This window comes from Pipra filicauda, unplaced genomic scaffold (genome assembly GCF_003945595.2).
Source record: "Pipra filicauda isolate LSUMZ 115617 unplaced genomic scaffold, ASM394559v2 scaffold80_size11013439_pilon, whole genome shotgun sequence".
Taxonomy (NCBI): domain Eukaryota; kingdom Metazoa; phylum Chordata; class Aves; order Passeriformes; family Pipridae; genus Pipra; species Pipra filicauda.
Window position 1 is genome coordinate 292,520 of NW_024104987.1, and position 23,884 is coordinate 316,403.

The following is a 23,884-nucleotide window of genomic DNA, read 5'->3' on the forward strand; positions in this document are numbered from 1 at the left end:
CGCGAGGGGCTCGGGCAGCAGCGGCCCCTGGCAGGGCAGACGCGGGGCGGCTCGGGCCGCTCCCCCGGCGAAGGGCGGGGGCGACCCCCGGCCCTGCCCGCTGGGCCGTGGTGGGGGCGGCTCCGGGGCCGGGCCCGCAGCTCCGCGGGGAGCGGGAGGGGAGCGGCCGCACGTCCCGCCGTGGCTGACGGCGCTGCGTTGCCCCTTGGGTTTCCAATGTCGGGATCAGTCACCTGCTCCGAGGAAATAAAACATTTCCGCGTCGTACCGGGACACCCCCCTTGGCAGCGTAAGGGGTGACCCCGGACCGAGCGCATCGGCCCTGCCAGCACCGCGGGCAGCGCCGGCCCGGGCACCGCTGGTGGCCAGAACTCCCTTGGGCTGACGGATTCCTGGCTCTCTCCCGAGCAGGGATACCGAAGATCCCTGCGCCTACAAGGAAGGTTCTCTTGGGCCAAATAACAACCCTGGCGAACCCCGCATGTCAGAGGGGAGCGTCCTGCCGCGTTCCCAGCGCCACGGGAGTGTCCAGGCAGTGTAACAATCAGGGCATCGCTGGTCAGACCAACCACAGCATCCTGCTGCCCTTGAAAGCCATTTCTTCTCGCCAAAAAAAAAAGGATAAAAAAGTTGGTTGGAAACCTCATGGCCAGTGCTGCTGCAAAGTCAGCTGGTTAGGTGAGATGGCTACAGCCAAGGAACAGAAATAATCATACATATTACAATACAAAATTTCCCAGAGACTTTATTTCATTTATGGACTTCTCCTTCAGTCTCAGCAAGGCCTTCTTCAGTAAAGGCACTCTCAGATTCAATGACAGTCTCTTTTGTTTGCTATCATAAAAAAAACCCAACTTTTTAGTTTGAGTAACCACTGGAATTTATTTAGCCTAAGTTGTAACCACATGCCAAATACTTTCTCTACTTCTATATTTATCATATATGTTAAGCTTAAGTCCTCACCGCTACCCCCAGCACCCACAAAAATGTCTGCTTTGCTTGGCTTATAAAGGAAAAAGATCCTTTTAAGGAAAGATGCTTTTGTAAGAGATAACACTTGTTTTTACCATATCAGCAGTGTGGGAGAAAGGGGAAGAAGAGTGGATGGGAATTTTAATGACGAAGAGACATCTCTTTTCTTATATACGTGGATTCACTGTAACTGTTCAGTGAGATGTAGCAATAATAATAAAGGATGCCCAGGTCTATAATGTTTAAAACAATGCTTTAAAATATCTTTATGTTTTTTCTTTCCATTCCGTTGGGCAGTATCATTGCCATAGCACTTATAAAGTGTTCAGGATATATTATATAATTCCCTATCTTTTCAATTGCCTTTTGCTGTAAAATACATGAAGACTTAAGGGCAAGATTGTTCTGAAAGTTGACACACTTTTGCCTAAAAAAGGGCGCATCAAATATCTACAATGTTCAAGTCCTTCTTAGTCTTTAAAATAGGGCAGAGATCCAAAGCTCTTCTAGCATCTCACACATAATGAAGATATCCTGTTCTTCCACTAATGAATACCTTTACAGAAGGTATGAAGGAGAAGAAGCAATTAAGATGGCTCTGTTAACTGCAGTGATTATCCTGCTGCTCAGGCAGAGCAGCCATTCCATTTTAAAAGAAGCATTTTGGGTTACATAGCCCAAAACACTGGTCTCATTTCTGGGTGGGGGTAGCTCCTATTTGATGTCTGAAGCAGGCAGCTGTTTCCTATTTTGTATTTGGAAGTGACACATCTCTTAAAGAAATGTTGCTCCTGTTAAAAAGATACCAATGTAATTTGAGCTGAACACTTCCAAGTTGCAGGATTAGAGGTGCTCTGGTTATTAATGGCATGGCATAATCAGAAAGTTGCATGGAGGTGAGGGGTCACATTTCATACCCAGAGCCACTTCTAATCTCAAATATTTATCTGAAATTAGAAGCATCAGGAGAGAAAGAAGAGGGAGGTAACTACAACCTGGAGTTCATTAAAGTGCCACAAAGAAAGAGGAACTCATTAGGGAATGGCTGAAAACACTCTTAATTCAGATTTCTGCCACTGGCTGAAGGATGCCTGCAAATCTATCAGGGGAGCCCCAGCCAAACAATGTCCTCCAAAAACTTCTCATAAATTGCATTTCTTTAGTAATTACAGTGAACACACCACAGAATGACCTTCCTTAATCCCACCTTTCAGGCAGCTGGTGCTTTGCTTTCAACATGTAGCCCTGGCACCGTCTGTTTCTGCATTCAGTCACAGGCACACAGGGAGTAACACACATTTGCTTCTTCATAAAGCAGCAAAACCTCTCCCCACTTTTTTTCTTTCCTCTTTCAAAACGAATAGGAAATTAGCTGTGAACATCCAGAAACACGTAGTAACCAGCTCCAAAACATGATGCAGAACAAGCTACTTATCACAGTAACAATGATTCTGGAAAGTGTTTCCTGCTGCCTGTACAAACGTCACTGACTGCACAGAGTCCTGGAGACATTCAATGCTCGGTTCTCACCCGAGCATCGCCCAGCAAGTCACACTTGTACCCAGGCTATGAGCGGGCTCTGCTGCTCTCCCAAAGTGCTTTACACCTCCCAGCCCCAGGGTCAGAGGAGGCAGCGGTAGCATGACTGTGCAAAAGTAGGATTGTTCCTGTTGGGGAGTATCGTTCTATGGGGTAACAGACACCACACACACACACACACACACACACACACACACTCTTCTGATCAACACAAGATCCAAGAAACAAACCAGAGAACTTCCACTGAGCCAGGCTGCAGAGTGGCTCAAATGAGGCGTTGAGACCTGGCTACAAAGGGGAACCATACCCATGGCACGAGGCCTTACACAGGACTCCAGGTGTAACCCTCTTGATTCCTGACAGGGAAAGACCCAAAGGGCAAGTGCTGGGCCTGCCTTGGTCCTGGCAGGGTATGAGGGAACTCAGAACTGTCTCATAAGCTTCTGCATAGCACAGTCCAATATACTGAACATATAGAACTATCTTGGGACATAGTGGAATACATTATGCAGGACATTTCACTTTGGAAGGTATTAAACGAAAACAGCATCTCCCTTGACATTATTCCCAATCGTTAAAAGTTTCTTGCTTGCCTCTTACATGCCTCACTCCTACCAATAAAAATGCCCAATCTTGAGTGCCTGGAGCAGGACTCCAGTTCTTTCAGCTCTCTCTGAGCTTCCTTTTGTTCTGAGCCTCATCTATTCAATGTAGGCAGTTTCTTATCAAAGGATTAAAACTCACTGAAACCCTCATGCTGAAGGACAGTGTTATAACCTTCTCTAAAATCTGTATTACTTTGATGTTCTCTCAAGTTCAGTATGTCAAGGAGTTGAACGGTACCAGATTTAAATGTCTAGAAGTCAAAGTCTGTCATGCCAGACCCTCCTACAGCCTTACACTCTTCCTCACAGCCCCTTGCTCTGCCATGGCAGGTAATAAAACATTTTACTGAGCTTTGGAAGGATAACAAGAGTGCTCTGAAAGACCCCTCCTAAGTGACCTGAACCAGAGCTAATAAAGCTAAGGCGGGCTCAGTAAAGACAAGCCAGGCAAAATTTAAATTTTTTTGCATCACCTCTTGGGACAAAGGTCTGCAACTTTAACATATATTCCTCTCTGCCCCTAGGTTCTTCCCTGGTGCATGATACTAAGTCCTCTCTTAATGCACCAGCTGGTACAAGGCCTTATGGAGTGCTGGGATTCAGCCCTCCACAGAGAGAAGGAGCACAGGCACCAGAAGGAACACAAGCTCAGCAGCAGGAGGCACGGCAGCTTTTCTCTGAAGGATGGAGTTCAGCAATCTTATCCCTCCTGGTTTCTTGCTGTAGCTATTGGACTATGAGGTCCTGGAGTTGTTTATGCCAACTGCTCCAGCGATCCTGGAGCACTCTGAGCACTTACTGCTCTATCTGTTCAGATTCTGCACCAACAGAGCAGTTTGCAGCTGCAGCTATGCTCCGGCTGACCAACGAGCTCTGCAACTTGCGGAAGCTAGTCCCAGTGATCCATTGCTCAGACCTGGCACAACCAGTGAAGAAAGGATGTTTAGTCCAGTGTAGGGAAAGAGATGATAATATAGGAATGTACTAGGACCACACACCTATCAGGGAGTGAATATAGTGCATTTGTGGAGGGGTATGGTCAATTTAATGGCTATTCCTGCCTATAAAGTTACCATGGGTAATATCAGCACTTACATGAAACATTTGAAGGTAAAAATCTGAGTGAGGACAGAGCAAAAACTGAGAGTACGTAAGAGTAATTGAAAGATAAAATCCCCAACATGGCAAGCAAACCAAAACAACGTGCTAGGTGTGTAGGAAAAAGAGAGCTGAAGACACACTCAGAAAGTCCAAATAAGATAAGGTAAAAAATATAGTTGCAGCAGCTGGACAGCCCTAAGTCCTGCTTGACAAAAAGCCCTTCCACGTGCTATTTTAAGACTGTACTATTTTCACCTTTTCTGATCCCAGATAGATTATATTTCCCAGTAAAGAGAGCCTCTCTGCTCCTTTCTGGAGGGCTGTCAAAGAGCATGAGCTGTCCCATTTTGTACCTACATCAATAACTTAAAGCATAGCATTATCTCTGGTTTCCCTCGGTTTTCAATTCCAAGGTCTGAGATAAGGGCAGCACTTCCATGGATTCCCCCTCTCTCAGACGACCGACACTCTGGTGACAACAGGGCTTTTTTTCCAGGATTCTTCTTGCAATCAGTGGAATCGTCCAGGGCCCCCGGGAACAACCGGGAAGAGCCGGCGGCGGTAAACCTCGTGAGCTGCCGAGAGCACCAAGGCGAAGCCTCCGCGAAAGCCGCGCCGTCGGCCGGGGGCTGCAGGGGGCCCGGGACCCCCCGCCTTGGGCCCGCCGCGCCCCGACCGGCCCGGGGCCTCCGCGCCCCCTCCCGCTCTCGGCAGCAGCATCCTCCGGCCGGGGGCGATCCGCCGCCCGCCCCGGTCACCCGCGGGAGCTACGCGGACCGGACGCCGATGTCCGGGGCCAAATGACCGGCCTCCCGCTGCGCCCTGCGAACTGGGGCAAGGCCGGAGCCCGGCTCCGCGGCCCACCCCCGGGCCGGCGCGGAAGGCCCCGCACCGGGGCGGCCGGGGGGCGCAGGGCCGAGCCCCGCCGGCAGAGCGGCGGCGGCGGCGGCGCGTCCCGGGGCGGGGCGGGCAGTGCCGCCCACGCGGAGCCGGGGAGGAGCTGCCGTCGAGGCCGCGGGGAGGAGGGGGGAGGGGGGAAACGGGGGGCGCTGCCGTGGGGGCCGCCACGTGCGGGGCCACGCGCCCAGGCGGCCCGACCTCCCCCCCGGCCCCGGCGAGAGGCCGCCCCGGGCCCCCGCCGCCCTGCGGGTGAGGCTGGAGGCCGCCGCCGCCGCCGCCGCGGCCCCGGCGCCGGCAGGGGCGGCGATGGCGTCGCGGCCGGGCGCGGGGCGCGCCCCGACGGAGCGGCCCGCCGTGCCGGTGCGGCGCGGCGCAGACCCCCCGCTCCCTCCCCTCGCTCCGAGGGGGCGGAGGGCAGGGCAGGGCGGGGGCTGGCCGGCTGCTGCCCCACGCGGCGCCCGGGCTGGCGGCGCCCCCGGCGCGCTCCCCGCGCACTCCGTGCCCCTCTGTCATGCTCGCCGCCTGGGAGCGGGCGGCGGGCTCCTGTGCCGGCAGCCGCGCCGCCGAGCCCGCGCCGCCGGCGCTGCCCTCGCCGCCCGCCGCCGACCCCCGTCCCCGCGGGTGGCGCGGCGGGGCGCGGCGGAGCGCGGGCGGCGCTGCCCGCCGCCGGGGGCTGGCTGCTGCTGCTGCCGCCGCGGCGAGCGGCGGGTGGCGGCGGGCGGCGATGGGCACGGCGGCGGTGCACCTCCTGCTGCTGCTGGGGCTGCTGCACGCCGGGCCCGGCGGCGAGGGCAGGAAGGGCTGGCGGCGGCGAGGCCCGGCGGCCCGCGAGCGCGGCGAGGCGGCGGCGGCGGCGGCGGCCGAGAGCTTCCCGCTGGACTTCACCGCCGTGGAGGGCAACATGGACAGCTTCATGGCGCAGGTCAAGAGCCTGGCGCAGTCGCTGTACCCCTGCTCGGCCCAGGCGCTGCCGCACGACCTGCGCCTGCACCTCCTCCACAACGCCTCGGTCACCTGCAACGACGGCAGCCCGGCCGGGTGAGTCCCCGAGCCGCGCCGGCCCCTCCGCGCGCCCCGGGGCTGCCCCGCGCGGCCGCCGCCGCTCCCCCCGGCCCGGCCCCGAGGGCTGCGGCGCCACCGCGCGGCCGCGCGCGGCACCGGCGGCGACAGGTGCAGCGGCGCCTCCCGGGCGGCGGCCCCGGCGCTTCCCCGGGCGGGCGCGAGCGGCGCCGGTGCCGCCGCCCCTCCCGCCGCCCCTCCCGCCGCCTCGGCGCGGCCCCGGCCCGGGCGGCACCGGAGCGCTGCGGCCGGGCCCGGCTCCGGCTCAGGCGCCGCCCCTTGTCTGTGCCCGCAGCTACTACCTGAAGGAGTCCAAGGGCAGCCGGCGGTGGCTGCTGTTCCTGGAAGGTGAGTGCCGGCGTCCCGGTCCCCCGCAGCGGCGACCGCGAGCGGGGCGGCGGCCCGAGGCTGCCCTCGGTGCCCCGGCCCTCGCGGGCCGCCGTCCCTCAGCCACGGGCCCCCGGCCCCTCGGGGCCGCCTGACCCCTGTCCCCTCGCCAGGAGGGTGGTACTGCTTCAACAGGGAGAACTGCGACACCCGCTACGACACCATGCGACGGCTGATGAGCTCCCGGGAGTGGCCCGCGACCCGCGTGGGTGAGTCGCTCCGAGGAGCAGCCCCGAGGGACCGGGGCCGGGCCGAGGCAGGTGCCTGGTCGCTGCCCCGTGATGCTCCCGCGGGCACGGGCAGACGTTTGGGTGCACAGGTATCGCAGATACTGAGTGCTGCTCTCTTTGCTCTCTCCGCTTGTGCTGCAGCCGCCTGGATACCCAAACCTCCATCACTCAAACAGATCGTTTAATTGCCTATACTGGAATTCACCTGCTAGGATTTGTTTTTTGGGGAAGTACTTAAGTGGGCATCACAGGTCTTTTCTATACTGCAAGAAGCTTCTAGACAGGCTTCATCTGTGAATCAAATTCTCAATGTCACATCTGCCTAAGGGCAAATTTAGAAATGTTCCTTCCCCTTCCCTTACCAATGTTTTTCATCACGAATGTTTGTTTTCTGTGTGGTCAGAGGTCTTGCATGAGGCTGCTACGGCTCCTCTGAAGTCACAGACTCATCTGTACATTTCTCGTTTCTTTGTGCCCATCTGCAGGAACTGGGATCCTGTCCTCGCAGCCAGAAGAAAATCCCCACTGGTGGAATGCAAACATGGTGTAAGGAGGGACAACGGAGGGAAGTAGCTTTATACTTAAACACCATCTCCTGCCTTTCAGGCTGCTAAAAATGCTGCAGAGATGGGTTAAAATTAATACTTGGGAGAGGAAATTGTGTGTTTGCTCATTTGATGTAGTTCAGCTCTCTAACAAATAGGGCTACGAGGTCCAGAGAAACTTAAGTTCAGTCTCCTTGGGGTTGTGGGGTGATCTAATGGAGAAAAACTGGGGATATCCTAGAGAGCCTTCTCAGATGGCTGCAGTGGCAAATCTGTCAGAAGCGGTGGGCTGATTGTGTGTTACACATCTGCCAATTTGAGAGGAATGTGGAGCAACTCTCCTAGTTCAAAGAGAAATGAGAGAGACCAGTTTATATATGCATCTGTACAGAAGGGATGTTAATTTGCCTCCTGCAAGATGGAGACAAAAATGGGAAGATAATTCCTTCAAAAACCTCTGGTGGTTGCAGTCAACATTTATACTGCACTGACAAGAGTCTTCTCATTTTCCATGTGAAAAACTGAGGCATAGAGAGTTTCCCTGTGGCAAACCATCCACCGTGGGATAACTGAGAGAAAAATCATGGCCCATCGTTCTGTCTCCTGAGCTCAGTGCTTCAATTAAATTGATAGAAGACATGTTATTTATTTATTTAACTCAGTAAAACTACTAGTGTTCAGGAGAAAATACAAGGCAGTTGTAAATGTCACTTGTTTTACAGGCAGGTAAGTTGTCAAACTGGACAGAAACTCTTCCCTTTTCCCCTTCCCAAAGTTTAATTTTCTTCCAGTTAGGTGACCCCATCCTCACCCCGCTGTGCATGTCAGAGGCACAGCAGGACTCACACAGCTCTCTCTTACAGATTCATCCCGTATTGCTCAAGTGATGTTTGGAGCGGTGCCTCTTCCAAGTCTGAGAAAAGTGAGTGTTGCTGATGGGCTGTTGCTGCCCCAGACATCACACATTAAAGGATGTGGCCAGACTTTTGTGAAACCACATGGATGAAGAACAGGCTTTTTCTTGCTGAAGGGCAGGAAAGAATATCAAGCTACTTCCAGATAAAACATCCTGATCTCTTTAGCTCAGGCTGTTTTGACATAGTTCAGAGCCACTGCTTGCAGAGATGTTACACTGATCTAGTATGCGAGGATTAGAAGAACAAAATTCCTTTTAGTTGAATATCCAGGTTCTAGCACGCAGCAAATTAATTGGTGTAGCTGAGCGACCGTGGCCTGTTGCGTGTGACTTTGGCATGGCTTACCTGAGAGGAAGGACTGTGAATTTAGTGTCAGACTTTAATCAGGAGGGTATTTGGCCTTAGACAGGAGCCATCATGTGTGAGGCTAAAGCCGTCTGCAGGTTTCTTGGGAATCGGAGAATAGTTCATCTCAATCCATGCATTGGCATCGGCTGTCGTTCTGGTGATGGCACAGGTACCCTTTCACTTCATCCCAGCTCCTTGGAGCTGTTGCTCCAAGTATCCACGACTGCTGGTGGTACCAAGGAAGTGGTGTCTGTGTAGGTGTAACACTTTGTGAAGCATTGCTTGTCTGAATTGGCTTGATAAATGGGGAAAAAGGGGAAGCAGTAAGTTGGAACTGAGATTCCAGGTGGTAGAAAGGTGTGTGTGTTCCTCCTGTATGGAGATAGGGTCCCAGTACCTTCCTTCTTGTTTTCCTTCTCTAAGTTTACCCATTTCTAAGCACTATTGTAGGAAGGTACTTGTGTAATTGTGTATTCAGATCACTCTATTCACTTTCTTTCAGGGAAGCAAGTTTTGTATGGGGCAGGGAGAGTTTCTTAGGTGTACTTGGTACAGGTGGATAAAATGAACCTGGGTTAGGTTCGTAATCCCTTTGGAAAGTTCTTAAGCATTTTTGGAGAGGAAGTAAAAGTCTGAGCCTGGAAGGAAACAATTTTGTTGACACTGAGCTGTCTCTTCCAGATGAATATGCCTTCATGGGAGCACTGATCATTCAGGAGGTTATAAAGGAGCTGGTGGGAAAAGGTCTGAGCACTGCAAAAGTGTTGCTGCTAGCGGGGAGCAGGTAGGTATCCACCAGATTCCCTTTGGTGAGAACAGGAGATTTCCACAGTAGAAAGCTGTTAGGAAAGGTAGCTTCTAGGACTACAGTAACACTAATATAGCAAACCCTGTATCTCTTCTCAGTTTTCTCCTCTAAGGGGTACGACAGGGGAGGATACAATATTATTTCCGCAGCTTCCGGTCCAGATAGAACCAGAATAAAAACAGAAAACAGAGAAAATAGTAACAAGACAAAAGCTTGCAAGATAATAAGATAAAAGTTTTGCGTTCTCTGCATCAAGAATGCTGGTTCCTGCTGGCCCACATCATGAGACACACCCTTGCTGCAAATTGATTCAAGACACTAAATTCAAAACCAGACTTGCCTCACACAGGTGCACTAGATTGTCCCGTGTTGCACAAAGCTCTGGTACACTCAGCATATGTTACACAGGGGTATGATAGAGAAGCTGCAAAGGGTGAATTCATCTCACTTCAGATTCTTTCAGTCTATTGAGCAGCCAAACCTCTTGCAAATGATACAGAGCATATATATCTGCCAGAAGAGAGCATAACAACAGGACTTGGTTTCTGAGGTACCAGATGGTTACTCAGCATAGTTACTTTATTTGTGAGTGTTTTGCAAAGCCAGGAAATAACGTGGTGACTACCAATGTCATGGTGAATGGTTGGGTATCTCTGCTGTGGGTAAATGAAGGTGTTTATAGTATGTCACTGCTGGCCAGGTGTGTGACACCTGTGTGTGCCTCATGACTGCAGTGTTGACGTTGCTGTTGCAGTGCTGGAGGGACAGGAGTGCTCCTGAACGTGGACCGAGTGGCAGAGCAGCTGGAGGAGATGGGTTATCAAGGGATTCAGGTTCGAGGCTTGGCAGACTCTGGATGGTTCTTGGATAACAAACAGTATCGCAGAACTGACTGTATCGATACCATAACGTGTGCTCCAACAGAGGCCATCAGAAGAGGAATAAGGTACAGTCAGATACTCTAAAGTACCCTGCTGTAAGAGGCTAGATTGTGGAGAAGATGTCCTCCTTCTCTATCTTCCTTCATTTTGATACTTAAAGAGTATTTATTCTCTACATCAGAGATTTTTCAGTAACTTTATTGAAAAAGACAATAATGTAAAATCTAGACGTGTAAAAGAACACGTGCAGTTGCAGGTGCTCTAAAATGTGTCGATGGGACAATGTAGCCAAGAGAGAGCTGTGCTATCAGTTGGAACTCTAATCAGAACAGAAATAGACTGGGATATGGAGAGGCAGTTGTTAGGATTGCCCTGTGCCTCTCATTCTGTTATTGCTTTGTTTCCTAGATACTGGAATGGCATTGTTCCTGAACGCTGTAAGCTGCAGTTTAAAGAGGGAGAGGAATGGAATTGCTTTTTTGGGTATAAGATTTACCCCACTCTTCGATGTAAGTTTCAGAGGAGAGATATAAAATGAATTCTAAAGTTTCCTCTGTATCTGCAACTGTCTTGGAGCAATCTCTTTTTCAAATTTTTTGTCTTCCTAGGTCCAGTCTTTGTTGTCCAGTGGCTCTTTGATGAGGCCCAGCTTACTGTAGACAATGTACACCTCACTGGCCAGCCTGTTCAAGAAGGGCAGTGGCTCTACATCCAGAATCTGGGTAGAGAGCTGAGAAACACCTTGAAGGATGTGACGTAAGTGTTTTCTTGAGGAAAACCTGGCGCATTTGTTTCTAAGGGACATTCTTGTCCAGTGTCCTGGCATTGTTTCTCAGATCTCTGCTGAAAAAGGAATATTGTAAGTTTGATAACTATTAGCTCATCCACATCAAGAATCTTGCCTTTTTCATTTCTGGGTAAAATTCCATCTTCTCCCTAGTCCAGAATGTTCTGTTCAGCAGGAGTTGCTTTGTCCTTCAAGACGTAATCCACGTTTCCTTTCTTTCTTTAGTGCAAGCTTTGCTCCTGCCTGTTTGTCCCACGAGATCATCACACGCAAGTGAGTTCTTGTGCAGATCCTCTGAGAGGTGAACGGGGACGTGGCTGGGGAACGAGCCCATCCTGGCATCCTGACCCCTCTGATGAGACCTGTACGGTTTGTCTTTTCAGTCACTGGACTGACATCCAGGTGAAGGGGACGTCGTTACCCCGTGCCCTGCACTGCTGGGATCGGAGCCTGCATGAGAGCAACAAAAACGGGAAGGCCCCTCTGAAAGGCTGCCCAATTCACCTGATTGACAGCTGTCCATGGCCTCACTGCAACCCCTCGTGCCCCACAATCAGGGACCAGTTCACAGGGCAGGAGATGAATGTGATCCAGTTCCTCATGCATATGGGGTTCGATGTTCAGAAGATGGCACAGCAGCAGGGCCTGGAGCCCAGTAAACTCCTGGGGATGCTCAGCAGTGATAACTAGGGAGGGCTTGTCAGAGGGGCAGAGATTAGATCAGGAGGAGAGAGACTCTCGGCCCTTCTCCCACACTTTCTAATCTTCTTCCTTGCGCTCCTGCAGGCAGATGCACGCTCACATCCAGGCACGCTCACACCTGTGCACACCCACGTGCTCCCACGCTCTTGCACACTTTAGGGTGTGTCAAGAACAAAACAAAAAAAAAGCAACTTCTTGCTTACGCTGTTTGGCTGGAACTCGTTCCCTCCAAACTCCAGGGCTGAGTTTCAGCCAGTCACATCCTCTTCCTGTGTTACACAAGGCAATCGGATACAGGGAGTAGCAAAGCCATAAATAGCAGCGATGAGAACCTTTCCCAGATCTGGGACGTCTTCCCTTGCCATGAATTTTACATCATAGACTTGATACAAGTGGTGTAAAAAGCAAGCACTGGATTTCTTCTGTCCAACTAGAAGTGAAGGAATGATTACATGACTTCCTGGAGGTCAGCATCTCATGCTGAGTCACAGTGTACAGACCCAGGACACGTGCTAGGGATGGACACTCTTGTACTCAATTTATTCGTATTATTTTATAAAATGACTTTTTTATTACTTTTTTTTTAACTAAGCAAGAAATATAAATGATATTGTTTTGTAACATATTTTTTTTTAAATAACGAAGAAACCTCTTGCTACTTTGGCAACGTGGACATATTTATTTTAATATGTAAAATGCTATTTATAAGGGCTGACCAGAGAACCATACCTATGTCTTTGTAAAGTTGTATATGCTGCTCATTTGGATGGGTTATCCTGATGGTCACTTCTGCCTGGGAGAGGGCTAAGGGTGGTGTTGACAAATTTTTATTAATTAGACTTCTGTGTTCCCCTTGCAGTGTTCCTTGTTATTGTTTCTCTGATGAAGAGGTTTAACATGAGGTTTAAGTACAGAGACTTTCAGCCGGCACCTGATGTTTGCAGACTTCCACAGCATTTTTGGCTTGACTGTGATTTCCCAGGTACTCCAGGACACTCAGTTGAATGGTGCAGGGAGATCTGGCTTTGCAGTAAAGGCCTGTCTTCCAGCGAGGGAAATGTTTGATCAGACTGTCAGAAGCATTTGGAACAGAAAAGGCAGCACAAGACAAGCATCAACGTATTTCTCTTCTTGTAGTCATTTGGGAACACACCCACTTCAGCACAGAGAATCCCCTTTGATGGTAGGGGGAGGAGAGCAAGTGAGGGATTGGGAATTCGTAGAAGAGACCGTTCCTGGGGTGGGAGCTTCCCTCTGCAGCACAGGGTGTGGGGAGACTTGCATGAGGAGTATGGCTTACTCCCTGTGCAGGAGGTCCTGGACCAACTGTGTGTGGTTATGCAGTGTGTAGGCCACAAAGAATTCAGGCCTTTTTTTAGAAAAATTCCCTGCACTTTCAAGATGGGCCTTACGAGGTTAAAATGGTGGTGCTGTTTGTGAGATCCCTTGTCTTGGGTAAGTAAACCCCAAGAATGAACCAAACCACAGCCCTTTGGTTCCTTTTCAAGGGCTTCGGGAGAAGTTGGGCAGGAACACGGAGGGAATCAGCTGTCCTGCTGAGCGTGATGGGATTAGCACACACTGAAGATAAAAAAGTAGCTAAAGAGAAAATGAATGATACTGCCAGCAGAACTGAAAAGCAGGAAAACATCAGTGGAGTTTCCCTATGATCAGTTTGGTGATTGCTGATATCCTTTATGTTTTAATGACTTGGGTATGAAATTGTCCTGATTACGTTTTTCATCTGTTTTCTGCTGTGCAGAAGCCACTGACAAAAGGGCAAGGCTGGAAGAATTCAGTACCAAGTGTTTGTGCTCTAAGATCTTGCAACTAGATGAGGTTTTTTGTCTCAGAGGAAAAGTGGCTGTGGTCCATCTGATGCACTGCTCTGCTGGTGTGATTTTGGGGACCTTTGCCTTCTGCCAGCACTGCCTTCAGCACTGAGGGCTCTCCAGAGGGCACCACTTCTCATGGGAAAGCAGAAGCCAAGCAGCAGGACCAGCTCTGCCCCCCCAGCATCACCAGTTGGTCACAGAGTGTAGGGCAAAGGGGGATGTGTCCTCAGGTGGACTGTGACATGGAGTGACCCTGTGCTCTCTGCTGGTCCCTGGGCAGGTAGTAAGTGATGACCAGGATATGCCACAATACAGTCAGTAACACACTGCCAATGAGGCCTGGAAAACAACTTCTAGAGGTGAAGAGAGAGGAAGGGCAAGACTTTCGGGGGAGAACCTCATCACCTGGAGCTCCTCAGCTCTCCTGCTGCATTTCCTGGTTGTTGTGATGTTAACTGTGCAACTTCCACCCCAAATGAATACAGGTTTTGTACTTTTAGCACCAGAGGTCTTAAGGAAAATGGGAGGGACTTGAATGAAAGAGACACTGAGGTTACAAGACGGTGTCAAAACTGAAGGTAGGCACATTTTATCCTAAGAGCCACAAAAACTGTACTGTTCTTATGTGAACTGTTCCATAAAGTTATCCTGCTTCCACACTGGGATTAGCACTGCAGATGAGGAGTCAGCAGTGCTGCTGTGGGGTAAGGGAGGAATTTTTCTACTCCGCTGTGGTTTTCATTTTTCCCATTCTGAAACTACATCAGAAATTTTCTTCCGGGCTTTTAGAGTTAGAATTAAGAGACTTCTGGGTAGAGACAAAGTTTCGGGCGTTGTGTGCCAGGCAGGCTCCCTGTGGAAGCTTTGATCCCACAGGACGGAGGGTTTGACACAATATATTGAAATCTGTATTCCAAAACAGAGCTAAGAATATCAAAGCAATTTTTTTTTTTTAACAAGTGTATTTGATTGTGGCATTCGGAGATACGAGAATAACTGGTCTCCACATAAGTAAAACAGAGACAGGGATGAGTTTAAGGAAATGGTGAGGACTGGCGTGCTAAACCTTCACAGCCACAAGCTCTCACTAAAGCTCAAAGCACAGCAGGTAAATATATTGCTGCTCCAGATCTACTGCAGCAAAGTGAGTCAGCTTTTATCCAGCCTCTGGCCTAAATCCTTTCTTTCATAGGGTTTGTGCTGCCTTTGGGCTTGTGCCCCTACCCTTGGGTCTGCAGGACTGAGCTGCTGTTCCTGCAGTGTGGCCGGATCACAGCCTTGTGCCACAGTCAGCCCCCTCCCTTCAGTGCGGGGGTTGCGGGGGGGGAACGGCAGCATTCCAGTGACCCCAGAGTTTCTAGAACAGCAGAAGGATAATCAAGAGCCTCTGGTGGAGCTCGCAGCTTCAGTGTTAAATAACACCGGCTCCCAACAGCTGAGGGGGGGCAGGACTCATTCCAGAACTATTAATAAAGCCCCTATTTATACTCCAGGTTCCTGCAAACGGTGCAGCAGAAAACTACAGCTGCGGAGCTAAAATGGAATAAATGTCAGCCTCCAGGGAAAGCACCATCCTGCGGGAAAGGAGACCACAAAAGGACAGCACAGGGGCAGGTTTCAGACCTGAGGAAGCAGATCCAGCGGACGGCAGCACCCTGAGCTCACAGCCGGTGGGCAGAGCCAGCCAGTCACCTCCCTGCAGCCGCAGGTCTGTGCAGAAAGCTGCCAGAGCCGCGGCATCAGAGGCAGCTCCCACTGATGCCGGCAGAGACCAGCAAGATCCGAGCTGCCACTCCACTGAGTTGGGACCAGGTGTGACTCAGAGCAAAAGAGCAAAAGCCTGAAAGGGCATTTGAGGGGGTTTTTGCCTGCATTGTCTGCTGGACTGGAAAGATGATGGAGAGCACAGGAGGGCCGTATCTAAACACGGCTGCAGTGACCTCCCCTGTTGGAATAGCTCGATTGCTGCAGATGACCTTTGGATGCACCACGTTCAGCCTGGTCGCCCACCAAGGCGGGTTCAGCGCTGCCTACGGCACCTTCTGCATGTTCGTCTGGACCTTCTGCTTTGCAATCACTGTGTTCATCATCACCTGTGAGTTCACACACCTGCACAGCTGCCTGAGTCTTTCCTGGGGAAACTTCACTGCTGCTTTTGCCATGCTTGCCACGCTCATGTCCGTCACGGCCGCGGTGATCTACCCGCTCTACTTCGTCCAGGTGGGCTGTTACCCCATCGGCTGCGAGGTGAGAGACTTCCGCATCGCAGCCAGCGTCTTCGCGGGCCTCCTGTTTGTCGCGTACGCTGCCGAGGTGTTCTTGACCAGGGCAAAACCGGGACAAGTCACCAGCTACATGGCCACCATCTCCGGGCTCCTGAAAATCGTTCAGGCCTTCGTGGCCTGCATCATCTTTGGGGCGCTGGTGAACGACAGCCAGTATGGCAAACACGTGGCGACGCAATGGTGTGTGGCTGTCTACAGCTTTTGCTTTGTGGTGACAGTGGTGGTAGTGGCCTTCAGTGTCACAGGCAAGACTGCCTTGCTGTGGTTCCCCTTTGAGCGCTCTGTGGTCATCTACACCTTTGGGGCCGTGCTGCTCTACGTGAGCGCTGCAGTCATCTGGCCAGTGTTTTGCTTTGACAGCAAGTACGGCTCCCCACAACGCCCCAGCCTCTGTGCCAAGGGCAAGTGCCCCTGGGACAGCCAGCTGGTGATCGCCATCTTCACCTACGTTAACCTGCTGCTCTACGTCCTAGACCTGGCATACTCCCAGCGCATCCGCTTTGTCTCACACCTCTGAAATGGGTCAGAGCCGTCCCGGCACTGTGGAGCCGCTGTGGTTGCAGAGGGATGGGCCATGAAGTAGAGAGGCACCGGGCAAAACCATCAGCCAAACTTCGAGGTGAAGACCGACTGCATTAACAAATTAATGACCTGGAGTGGGTGGGCTGCAGCTGATACCAGGCACAGTCCACCTCCCCCATGGTTCTGCCCAACCTACCTGGTGCCAGCACGAAGGAATGACACAGCTCCATGTGCATCTGCAGACAGCAGGAATGCTTGCAGCCAGGGCTGCAGGCTACCAGATTACTGATCCAAATATTAGGAAAGACGCCAAGGATTTTGAAACTGCTACCAACACTTAACAGGAACGAACTGACTACCCAGGAACTCAGAAAGTTAAAAGCTGCATCAAGGAACACCAGTCCTGGAGATGAAAACCAATCCCTCGGAGTTTGGGTTAGTTTGGGCAGTGTGGTGAGACATGGAATGCCTGCAAGTGTGGGCAGTTCCAGCTGGGCCATTTCTGAGAAGAACATCATAGCTGTAATAGTATTTTGAAGGTTACCAGTCCTTTCCCTTCCTCTCCTTCGCTGTCTAGCACAGAAAAGGAGTAAACTCAAGCATGTACCTTGGAGGAGGCTGGGTATTATTTAGCAAACACTAAGTCACTACAGAAATGAAAATTTGCAAAGCTGGGTCTCTGCTGCTGAGAATCAAGGTGCAGAGCAGAGCCAACCTGTGAAGTGACTGTGTGTGACCTACTGTCCTTGCTCGAGCAGCACAGAAGGTACCTCAGCACAAGCTCTGTATTGGTTTATGGGCCGCTGTTTCTTTATACTGATGTCAAGATTTTTTTTTCTGGAAGCTTAAGGATAAATTCTGGGGAGATAGGAAAAGGAAGGCAGAGATTAATTGAACTCACAGTGCTGCACAAGAGACCAAAATGGGTGGGGAGGGGGCATGGACAGGACGGGACATGACAATATGCACACGCTGGTAACAGACTGGGAGCACTGCCCCAGAGCAGCTCAGGTGCAGGATTCCTGAGCCCTCTGCATTACTGAGGAGCCACATGTCTTGGACCCATCCCTGATAAAATACCCACTTTTAAGTCCCACACTGCTCAGCTCAGATTTCAGGCTCAATAGGAATCTTCATTTGTTCCAGGGAGAAGCCAGAATGTCCGAGTGCTTGTGCAGCACATACAGGCTCAGTGCTTTGATTAAAATCTCCAGTAGCTGCCTGTGAGAAGCAAGATTTATTTTTTAACCAAATTAAAATAAAGCTGAATGGCAGATGTACACATACATCTCCTGAGATATGTATGCTGTCACCCTGCTCTCCACACTTCCATTGCAGCAGATACAGCCCCTCTGCTTTGTGCCCAAAAGCAGAGCTCAGTTTATTTTGATGTATGAAGGCTGAACACAGAATTAAAAAAGTACAGACACGGGACAGCTGAGACCTCTGAGTGGATTCTTTGCAGCACAGTCACTCAGGAAAAAGGAAGGAAACTTACCTTTCATCAGTGCTTTGTGCAGGGTTTGAAAAGCAAAGAGAAAACTTGCTGGGACAGATTGTGTTGGATAATTCTGTACTGAGCAAGGACCAGCCCTTAGCAGTGGGGAGCATTAGCCAGGAAACAGGGCAAGAATTGGGATCCAGCGAAAAGGGAATGCATGGAAGAGCCTTCCAAGGGGGTTTTCTCTTCTGCAAGTCCCCATGAAGGGCAGGCAATCTGGAAGATGTGGTCCAACAAGAGGCTGCTAAGGCAAGACCCAAGACTATTTGCTATAGATATAAATCAGGAGCTTTATTTCTTGCCACCCAAAAGACTTATAGGTTGTACAAGTACAAAATGCTGATTTGGGAAAGGAAATCCACTTGTGTTGGAGGTGGCAGTTTACAAACAGCCACTGCACACTAAGGGACCTCAAGCATTTATGATGTATTCCTGTTAAAACCATCAGTGTGAACAAATTAAGCTGTGTCACACTTGAAAATTACTTGTTTTTTTGTTATTACAGAGCACTAAAAACCAAACAGGTGCCTGTGAAGCACCATGGCTTCTGTTATAGAATTCAACCCTGCAAGTCCAGGCAGGTTGCTTGAGGAAAGCCCTGTCCTGCAGGCCCTGGTGTGGCTCTGGGAAGCTGGGAGGGCAGGGAGAGGGTCACCAGCCACAAGTGCCTGCAGGCTGGGGGTGCTTGGCCCCAGATGTGACATTGGGCAATGGCATTGGCAAAGTCGCTCGGGCAATGGCAGCTGTCAGAAACCTCCTCGGCTGGTAGCTGTGGTTCAGCCAGGCACTGCTGGCTTCTTGCTGGGAAGATTTTGCACCAAATAGGAGCAGGAGCAGCAACGTGATAAAATCTGACAATGACATGGAGTTGATGTAACTTACACTGAGCCAGGGACAAAGAAAGGCCAGAGAGAAACAGGTACGTGCGAAACAATGGGGGTAAAATTGGGTGCCTTCACAATGAGGAGAAAATTTAACATGGAAATCATGATCCCACTGACTGGAGGAGTGAAAGACAAGTCATTGCCAAGAACAGTGTGTTCAGATTTAGCTTTCTCATCTGCCAGCCAAAGACTAAGCAAAAAATGTGAGCATGGTCAAAATGGCAAAAAAAGATTGTGTGGACAACAATCCTTTATTTTAGGAGAAAAAAAATAATAAAAAAAATCAAAACCTCATGCTTTAGTGGTTAAAACACTCCCCAACCATTGGAAACTATGAGATTGCCCAATCCAGGGCAGAGAACATCCAGTATTTGCTCAGCAGGATTTACCAACCAGCTGTGTCATGATTCAGTTCATCAAAACCCCTTCATTTCCAGAGTGTATCTACCTCCTTAATTAATAGGTGAGGATCAAGTAGATCACTGTGAACTGGGCTTCATGAGACATCAGCCATTCCCAACGTTTTTGGTAAGCTGATGCCAGGATGTGTGTGTGTTCATTCAGCATTACAACTTGTGTTCACAGCCAATCTCGACAAAGCCCAGAGGATTCCAGCCTGGACAGATTGATATAAAAATCTGAATCGTTAACACGTTGGGTTTGGTTTGGTTTTTCCCTTCTCCTTCTGAAGCCTTTTGGTTCCATATCGCCAAAAGACAGTGTTTAGGAATATTCGCTCGCAGGAGAAACACTGAGATTTATTTCTGTCAATCAAGGAGCAAGAAAAAAGACACACACACTGAAAAGAAACCAATACAGTAAGATGACATTCAGGAAAAAAAAGCACTGCTCGGTGCCTGGGATTTATAGGGACACTTCACACCGTTCCGGTTCCTCGACAGCCCGGGGCCGCGGGGCTCGGAGCGAGGCCATCCCCGGTGCTGGGGCAGGCCCCGAGGCCACACTGCCCCAGGCCCGGCTGGGAACCGGGCGACAGACACTGCCCCGCACTTCACGTGCGGGAAAATCCCTCGGGAAACCTGCGGGCAATTCGCAGAGCACAAGGTGCCGCCGCTCCGGGACCAGCGGCCGCCGGGCTGCTCCCGCAGGACCCGCAGGGCGTCCCGGCCGAGGCGGGTGGCGGGGAGGGGGGGACCCTTGGGTGCGGAGCAGAAGGAGCGCACGGGGGACCCAGAGCTGCTTCTGGCGCCAGCTGCGCCCCGGCCCCACGGGACTTTCGCGCTCCGCGGGCCGGTCCGGGCCAGGCCGGAGGGCGGTGCCGGCGCGGCAGCCCCGGGAGCGGCGGGGCCGGCACTGCCCGAGGGGCCCGGTCCGGGCCAGGCCGGAGGGCGGTGCCGGCGCGGCAGCCCCGGGAGCGGCGGGCCCGACTCGGCCCCGCGGACGGTCCCGCAGGATTACGGCGGGCGCACAGCGCCGCCTGGCGGTTGGCCACGGCCCTGCGCGGCCCCGCGGGCGGCGAATGATGCAACACCCGGGTCCGGTTGCCCCAATAGCTGGCGAGGGCCGCGCCGTTGGCCCCGTTCCTCACCGCTGAGTGGCCGGAGGGCCGGCGTGGCCCCGCCCCGCCGCCCGCCGATTGGCTGCGCGCCGCCGACGCGCCTGGTGATCCCGCCTCCCTGCGCGCGCGGCCACGTGGACGGCGGCGGGCCCGTGTTCGGCGGGGTCGCATCGCACCGGCCATGAGCGTGGGCTTCATCGGCGCGGGGCAGCTCGCCTTCGCCCTGGCCCGGGGCTTCACGGCGGCAGGTGGGCGCGGGGCAGCTCGCCTTTGCCATGGTCCGGGGCTTCGGGGCGGGCGGCGCCGATCCTCCGGGCTGATGATCGATGCCGTTCGCAGGGGTCCTGGCTGCGCACAAGATCACAGCGAGCTCCCCGGACACCGACCTGCCCACCGTGAGCGGGCTGCGGGTGAGTGCGGACGGGCGACGAAGTCCGGGTTGCGGTGCCGCCCCCCGGGTCCCCGCGGACCTCAGCGGTCCCGTTTCTTTCCAACCGGTGCAGAAAATGGGCGTGAACTTCACGGTGAGCAACAAGGACACGGTGAAGAGCAGCGATGTCCTCTTCCTGGCCGTGAAGCCGCCCATTATCCCCTTCATCCTGGAGGAGGTGGGCCCCGACATCGAGGCCCGGCACATCGTGGTCTCCTGCGCAGCCGGCGTCACCATCAGCTCCATCGAGAAGGTGAGGGGGGGCCGGGCCGTGCGATGCCGGCCGTGAGCTGGCCCCACTTCTCTGGCCCCTAGGAACCGATGCAAGGGACAGGCATTACTTGTGCTCCTCAGGACTAAAGTCACGCAGCAGCAGCCAACTGGTTGCTTTCGGTCACCTTGCCTGTCCTCATCAGAAAACGCTATTAGAGGTTTTATCCAACTCTTCCCTCACATAAGGTGCTGTCCGATCATGTTTCTCTCAACTGCAGTGGGTCATCACCCCTGAATTTCTGCTGACTTTATGCTAAGTGTCTGCAGGAGCTGTTTTGGAGACCTATGGGTTGATGTGGGAATGAGGCCTTTGGGATACTGTTCCCAGCCCGGCTCTGCCCAGGTCCCTCTTCGCTGGTACTTCCGAAGGCTTCGCATTCATATATGGGCTACTGTGGCTCAAAGCACGGTCTTTAGGGTACCAAGTCTCTCTTTTCCCTTTGCTTGTGTTGTTCTTGCCCATTGGGAGTTCTTTCCTGGACAGCCCATTGATGCTAAATGTGCACTAAAGCTAATTTTTCCCCTTATTTGTTTTCTTCCTACTTTCTGTCTCCAATTATTTTCTGCCCTAAGAAACTCTGTACCTTCTGCCCCACACCAAAAGTGATCAGGTGCATGACCAACACCCCTGTGATTGTCCGGGAAGGTGCTACAGTCTATGCCACTGGAACTCATGCAGATGTGGAGGATGGGAAGCTCTTGGAACAACTGATGGCCAGCGTGGGCTTCTGCACCGAGGTGGAAGAGGACCTGATCGATGCTGTAACGGGGCTCAGTGGCAGTGGCCCTGCGTATGTATGTGCTGTTTCCTCAACTTGTGACAGTCTCGGGCAGAGCAGTTGGCTTTGCCCACTGTAAAGCCTGTGAAAATTCAGCTTGTTATTTCTTGTTTTTCCCATCACTCACATTTGCAATGGGACATGTAATGTGGGTATCCAGTTTACAACCATTTTGGGTCAACTGAAAAGGTCTGTTACCAGTCAGATGAGTCTGAAGTGTGAGCCAGTGTGCAGAGTCCATGTGTGCATGTTGTAAAACATAGGCCTGTAGTTAGCATGATGCAGAAGCTGAACTTCTCCCATTCCCCCCAGTCCTGAGCTGGAACTAGTGGGAGGGAAGGCTGACATGGCACCCATGCAGTAAAGGGGGAGGCTTTTGTCAAGTCTGTAAGTGGAAGGAGTCACAGCATGATCCTGGATTCTCTCCTACCCGAGACTGTCAGTCCTGGAGCAGAGACTTGCAGTCATGTTCTTCCTCTGTCTGGTCTCAGGCGTTCACTGCCCTGGATGCTCTTGCAGATGGGGGAGTGAAGATGGGCCTTCCCCGCAGGCTGGCTGTTCGACTCGGAGCACAGGCTTTGCTGGTCAGTATTTCCTCCTCCAGAACAAATCTGAGTCTGTGCTTGCTCTGTGCAGAGGATTCTGCACGTCATGGTTTAGATTATCTTGGTCCTTTCACTGGATCTACATTAAAGAACGTGTTTGGTTTGACTGCGCACAGATTCCCAGTGAGGGACCATAGGAAGTGTCCGCAGCAATCTGCTGGCACTGGTGGTGATGTGGGAGCTGGGGCCTGGGAAACTGTGGCTCTCTGCAGGCTTCTTCAGCTCTGAAAAGTGTTTTGGCAGCCTGCAGGAGCCCAATTTTGTCTGCTGTGAGTGTTGGTGCTGCTCCGTGCAGTGGAGAACAGGAGTGTGTGACAGCGGCTTCCTCAGTCAGAGCTCTGGCAGCTGTTTTCCTTGCTACAGGGTGCTGCCAAAATGCTGTTAGAGTCTGAGCAGCATCCTGGTCAGCTGAAGGACAATGTCTGCTCGCCCGGGGGAGCCACTATCCATGCCCTGCACTTCCTGGAGAGTGGTGGCTTTCGCTCACTCCTCATCAATGCTGTGGAGGCTTCCTGCATCCGGACAAGGTGGGCACCTAGGAAGTCCTAAAGAGCCTTAAAAACTTGCCCCCCACCCTCCCCATGTTCCTTTTGCTGTCTTCCTCTCCCACCACCTCATTGCAGGGAGCTTCAGCATTTGGCAGACCAAGAGAAGATCTCCCCGGCAGCCATAAAGAAAACTTTGCTGGACAAGGTGAAGCTGGAATCTCCTTCTCTGTCTGTGGCATCCGCTAGCAAAGTCAGTCTGTTCACCAACAAGAGCAAGAAGAACTGACCAGGCTGCTGTAGTCTGGCAGTGCTGAACATCAGGGTCTTGGCTCTGGCCAGGACAGGGTTAATTTTTGCAGTAGCCAGGAGGGGCATGGCCAGGACCCGCAGGTTATTCTATACCACCTCAATGCCATGTGCAGGGGTGAGGGGAAGGGCAGAAGGGTCCCTTCTGGTTGGTAGCCTGAAGCGAGCAGTCATTTCACATGGTTAAAAATCGTGTGCGAATCGTTCGCTTCTCCTGTACACTCTTATTAATATTATTGCTGTTGCTGTTTGTTTCTTATCTCACTGCTGTTTCTAGTAAATTTTTCTTATCTCAACCTATGATCTTTATATTTTGTGCCTCCAGTTCTCTCCAGCCTGCTGCAGCAGGTGGAAGGGGGAGTAAGCAGTGTGTGGTTTGGAGTGTTTCAGTGGAACGCTAAATTGGGGAATAGTATTACTAAACAATAACAGTCAGTCTCCTCCATGCTATTTCTCTTCTGTCTTAGAAAAAATGCTCACTCTGAATGTTGCTGTCCCCAGTATCTGGCTCATGGCTTGCAGCAGTTGTGGGGCAGCGCTGTAGCAGAGGGTCTTTAGCCTGTAGTGGAGTTGGTGCAAACTGTCTCTGGCATTGGTGTTCTCTTGGGCAGGGGTGATACCCTCGTCAGAGCTTTATCAAGGACATTGTTTGTCCAGAAGCCTCCCAGGACTCAAA

The 23,884-nt window shown here is 52.0% G+C and overlaps 3 protein-coding genes across 4 annotated transcripts; all 3 read left to right on the forward strand.

Annotated features, from left to right (window-relative positions):
• The first annotated feature begins 5,826 nt into the window (after window positions 1-5,826).
• On the forward strand, window positions 5,827-12,639 carry NOTUM (notum, palmitoleoyl-protein carboxylesterase). The gene is made up of 11 exons (XM_027716620.2): window positions 5,827-6,155; window positions 6,472-6,524; window positions 6,677-6,772; window positions 7,279-7,339; window positions 8,202-8,260; window positions 9,285-9,387; window positions 10,166-10,357; window positions 10,701-10,801; window positions 10,901-11,048; window positions 11,305-11,352; window positions 11,463-12,639. The coding sequence occupies exons 1-11, from the start codon at window positions 5,842-5,844 to the stop codon at window positions 11,767-11,769; spliced, it is 1,482 nt and encodes a 493-aa protein (XP_027572421.1). The 5' UTR covers window positions 5,827-5,841; the 3' UTR covers window positions 11,770-12,639.
• A 349-nt stretch (window positions 12,640-12,988) lies between these two features.
• On the forward strand, window positions 12,989-18,405 carry MYADML2 (myeloid associated differentiation marker like 2). Its single transcript, XM_027716712.2, has one exon. It carries the CDS (start codon window positions 15,510-15,512, stop codon window positions 16,416-16,418), a length of 909 nt encoding a protein of 302 aa, XP_027572513.1. The 5' UTR covers window positions 12,989-15,509; the 3' UTR covers window positions 16,419-18,405.
• Window positions 18,406-20,454: 2,049 nt separating this feature from the next.
• Window positions 20,455-23,504, forward strand: PYCR1 (pyrroline-5-carboxylate reductase 1). 2 transcript variants are annotated; one of them, XM_027717441.2, is made up of 7 exons: window positions 20,455-20,575; window positions 20,667-20,737; window positions 20,831-21,010; window positions 21,604-21,825; window positions 22,301-22,393; window positions 22,778-22,941; window positions 23,038-23,504. In XM_027717441.2, the coding sequence occupies exons 1-7, from the start codon at window positions 20,509-20,511 to the stop codon at window positions 23,186-23,188; spliced, it is 948 nt and encodes a 315-aa protein (XP_027573242.1). In that variant the 5' UTR covers window positions 20,455-20,508; the 3' UTR covers window positions 23,189-23,504. The 2 variants fall into 2 exon arrangements, with proteins under 2 accessions (XP_027573242.1, XP_039246268.1); XM_039390334.1 differs by lacking the exon at window positions 21,604-21,825 and having other exon boundaries at window positions 20,470-20,575.
• Window positions 23,505-23,884: the final 380 nt, after the last annotated feature.